The sequence below is a fragment of the Parasteatoda tepidariorum genome, chromosome 6, assembly GCF_043381705.1.
Source record: "Parasteatoda tepidariorum isolate YZ-2023 chromosome 6, CAS_Ptep_4.0, whole genome shotgun sequence".
Taxonomy (NCBI): domain Eukaryota; kingdom Metazoa; phylum Arthropoda; class Arachnida; order Araneae; family Theridiidae; genus Parasteatoda; species Parasteatoda tepidariorum.
In genome coordinates, this window is record NC_092209.1 from 550430 (window position 1) to 554976 (window position 4547).

The following is a 4547-nucleotide window of genomic DNA, read 5'->3' on the forward strand; positions in this document are numbered from 1 at the left end:
TACGTTACTTTTATTTAGGTTTTGTTAAGATTCAAAGCGGCGCGAAGTAAAGAAGGAGTTTGTGTTCGCTTCATTTTGTGTAAACTTATGATCTATTTCTAAAGTTCTCCAATTTTCTATGAGGATTATACACGTGTTATTTTACTAACATTTATAAGGTAAGATTTAAATATTATAAATGTTTTTTGAATAAATACTTTTAAAAAAAATTTCTTGTGAAAAGTTAGTATTACATATATTATGCACTAATTATTTCTAAAATATACTTGTAATTAATATTTAATTGTGTGTTAATCAATTTCTAAAAAAAATTCATAATGTCGAAATCACGTATTGATTTTGCTGAACAAACCCAATAATTTTATACAGTTTAACAAATCATTTATTAGAGAAAAAAACTGCTTATGTCACTGTTTTCATTAATAAAAATTTTATGTATCGATTTTCTAATATATTAGTTTAAAATCAAATAATCTAGAATTATTCATATAAATCTCTCGTGTTCAATTTAAAACTTATAAGTTACTAATTTAATATTTTCCATCACCGCTATCAATAAATTTTAATTATCATTGTTCACAAATATTTAAAGGGCTATTAAATTAATCTATTCAGTATTGCAATTTAAAAGTTGTATTACAAAAAACATGGAAATTAATTAAATATAATTTCGAAAATAATTTTTATTGAATGCTAATCTAATGTAGATTTTAAATGGAACTTGATTGTGAGTGTATTATGAAATAATAAATAATGTTAATTTAATATTTAGTTCAATTTTATTATTTATTTATTTATTTTAATATCTTATAGGTTATCTGTTATCTAGACCCACCATGAATTTAGTGCTGCCATCTACTGTTGAAGATATAAATCGTCTTCAACAAAGCTACGAAATGACAACTTCAAAAGATGCACTAGGATTTAATAAAGGTAAATAATTTTAAATACCAATTTTAGTTTAGAAATAACTAATTGCTGAACCAATTTTAAATGGACAAATTTCTTTTTAAAAAATTCTAAATGAAACTTAGAATACTTTAAAACGTTTGAAAACAATTTTCGATGTTGTATTTTTTAGGTTTTGAAAATATTTTTGTGGAGAAACGATACAAGCGAGAGGTCAGTCTCCCCGATGGTATTAAAAATTGGGATATCGACAACATCCAAACGTACTTGAACTTTGAGGAGGAGAACTACGGTGGCTTCAAGGCTATCGAGTCTGCTGCGGAGGACATGGTTGTTCCGGAGGACGGCAACAACTCCAGGCTTCGATGTGATTCATATTCTTCCATGACATCGAGTATGGATGATCGCATGTTCTTCCAGGGAATGGGAGTGAAAACAATCAACACAATCTGTGTGGATTCCGGATCGACGTGTATCTCTGCTGCTGATCACTCTCCTCTTCTGAATTCCTCCTCAGATTCCATCTTCAGGACTATGGATCCAGAAGAGACTTACCAAAATCTTGAAAACTTTTTACAACAGGTCAGTCTCTTTCATTCTTTTAAACCAGTTAAATGCATTGGGAGTTTTATACCAAGTTGTGAATTGCAAGTTTTATTTAGAATTTGTTATTCATCAATATTTCATAACATTCCAATACACTCCTTAAATAATTGAATTTTTTACGATATTTCATGAAATTACATTCTGTGAGTTGTGCAACTATATTAGCATTTAATTTTTCAAAAATCTACTATGTTCGGATCAAAAACTTGTGATTGGTTAGCACAAGTTATTTTGAGCAAATGACATCTTATAATTGATATATTCATATAATAAAACTTGATCTAAGAAACTTTTTCTCAGGTTAATGTTTAATTAAAAGTGCATTTATAAACATATAATTGTTTAGAGAACTAAACCTAATCATTGTATTTGGCTATAAAATAATAATCTAGTCTTGTAGTCAGTTGCATCACAAGAGGGTGCATGACCTGGAAATGAAGTATTTTATTTCGAAATGCTAATTTTTTTAAAAATAATTGCAATTTTTCATTGTTATAATTTGCCATTTTGAAATAGAACATTGAAGTTATTCTATTTTTAAATCGGTTTTATACGAACGTCTCTATGGTTTATCTCATGAAATAAAAACATAATTAAGCAAATTTTGCTTAATTTAGATAATGCAGCATTTTTTAATAGTTAAAAATTTAAATTGTAAGATAAAAACTTTTGGTTTAGTTGCATTATTTAATTTCTATGAAATTTCAGATTTTAACCAGTAAATTTTATTTTACATAGCAAAAAATATTTGTAAGCAATATATGAAATATTTTAATCGTCTCACCTTCCTGCTTATATTATTTATGGAAACTATATTTTATGTATAGAAGACTCGATTAATCAGGATTTAAATGTAGTTTTCATTTTGTAGAGAGTATCTAATAGATAATTGTATAAAAAGTAACCAATAGAAATTAAACTCCAGGTTGAGCTGTAATTGAAAATTTTTAAGCTTTCTAATGTCTGTGTTTAGGTTTTTATTTTGAAAAACTTTCTCAATTTATTTTGAAAAAGAAAGAAATTCTATTTCTAAGCATCCCACTTTCTTAAAGCTAAGACAAATTTTTTTTAAAATGTGTTGAATTTTATTTTAGGTTCCTGAAGTCTCTGAAAATCTGCCTTCCCCTCTTTCTGTTTCTGGCAGTGAAAGTAACTTTGAAATGCTACACGGCAGCTATTTCCTACCTGCAACCTGCACTCAAGACAGCCTCCCTGAAGTACCCAGGGGTACGAAGCGACCAGCCAGCACCTCCAGTGAGTTGGACATTTTCAGTTTGAGAACAGCTAAACAGCAGTGTCCATCACCCGTACAGTACAATGATGTTCGCAGGAAGAACAATATTGCTTCTAAAAATTGTCGCAAGACACGAAAAGAGAAACAGAAGGAAATGGAGATGCGTGTGTCTGAACTCGAAAAAGAGAAAGAAGGACTTCGTGTGGAGGTGCAAGTCCTCGAAGAACTGATTCAAGCTCACAAGATGCAACTCTATGCCATTTTGAAAAAAAGATGAGATTTGATTTGTATTCATTCATAAATTGTGTCATTTGTTTGAAAGAACCCATTTTAATAACTCTTTTCTTTTAACATTTCATTGAAAAAATATACCTCTGGGGGTTACTGAATTGGAGATTGATCGTTCTCTGGTTCAGGTCAAAATTACGATCTGTGGATGAATGAATGGGCCTGCCCTATAAATAGGTGTGATATATGAGTGTGGCATACCTTGCCTTAATGGTCTACAACAACAACATTTCATGGCAGTTTTTAGTGAGCATGCAACTTTTAAGAAATTTGCTTTTAATCTTATTTTTTTACCCTACAAAAATCTGTCGATTCTTGAAAATCCAAGTTTCATATAGTTCTGGCAGCGTATAATTCACTTTCTTATTTACATTGATTGGGAATATGGTTTTTTTATTCATCTTTTTTTTTTATAAAAATAATTAAAAAATATCTGTACAATTTATTTTATATCGGTCCATTAGAGACCATTGGTAAAGGATCAGAGTTAGAAAAGCCTTTTTCTTTTGGCTATGTATAAATTAGTAATTTAAGAGTAAGAAAGAAAAAAATTAGAATAGTGCTAATAACTCACTTTTAAAATAGGAGTGAAGGTTCTTTCATTAAAATTTACACTGAGAAGGAAGTGGAGAAAGTATGATGTGTTTAAAACCTGTGATTTACATTTGTGCAATCAAATAGTACATCTGCTTGTGATGTTAGTTTAAACAATTTCTCTTCCCTTTAAGTCACAATTTGTAGACTGCCTCATTTGTAAAAAATATTTGTCATTATTCAGGCTGGTTCTGAAAGCTCATTTTCCCCCCCTTTCATCTCTATTCATTCTCATTAAAGTACATTCAATATGTGTTTCATTATTTAAAAGAATGTTTATTTAAAGAGATTGTTTTAGTACAATATGTTTGAAAGAGTGTCAAATTTGTTCTCAGTTTACGTACATTCTGAAAATGTTTGTATTTGGTTATTTAGAAGAATTAAAAGGTTAGTGCACGACTGATCGAAACACATCAAAAACTGACGCATATTGAAACTCTGTGACTGTATATTAATTGTAAATAAATGATCATTTTTTGTACTTTTGTCATTTTCTTTTACTCCCCTTTCTCTTTATTATGTAAGAAAAATGTGTCAAATATTATAGCTAATTGTGCAAACTTGTCTATCAACATTGAATAAATATAAAAAGTTTTGCATTCAATGCACATACGCTGATTATAAGATCAACTAAAGAATTTAAAATTTGACTCTAAATTACTGGCTAAGTTAATTTTTTTCTTTTTATAAAAAATTAAGTATAAATTCTTATCTTAAATGAACAAAATGCTGACTATTCTAAGTAATTGGCATTAAGTACAGATTTGTAATCAATTGTATGTAGTAGTTGTACTTTATGTTGCAACAGAGCTGCACAATGAGTTATTGGAGCCTACCTAGGAAACATCTGAAGATGGTCGACGACATGCCATTTTTTATTTTTAAAATTCAACAATTATTTAGTGTTATTATAACG

At 28.9% G+C, this 4547-nt stretch overlaps 1 protein-coding gene across 1 annotated transcript; it reads left to right on the forward strand.

Annotated features, from left to right (window-relative positions):
* Positions 1-4112, forward strand: LOC107437047 (uncharacterized). Its single transcript, XM_016048923.4, has 4 exons — positions 1-158; positions 814-933; positions 1082-1491; positions 2610-4112. Exons 2-4 carry the CDS (start codon positions 837-839, stop codon positions 3024-3026), a joined length of 924 nt encoding a protein of 307 aa, XP_015904409.1. The 5' UTR covers positions 1-158; positions 814-836; the 3' UTR covers positions 3027-4112.
* The last annotated feature ends 435 nt before the right edge of the window (positions 4113-4547 follow it).

Coding starts and splice junctions, on each gene's coding strand:
- LOC107437047 (XM_016048923.4), top strand. CDS start 837: ATGAATTTAGTGCTGCCATCTACTGTTGAAGATATAAATCGTCTTCAA. Junction 934..1,081: donor TGCACTAGGATTTAATAAAG/GTAAATAATTTT, acceptor TGTATTTTTTAG/GTTTTGAAAATATTTTTGTG. Junction 1,492..2,609: donor TTGAAAACTTTTTACAACAG/GTCAGTCTCTTT, acceptor ATTTTATTTTAG/GTTCCTGAAGTCTCTGAAAA.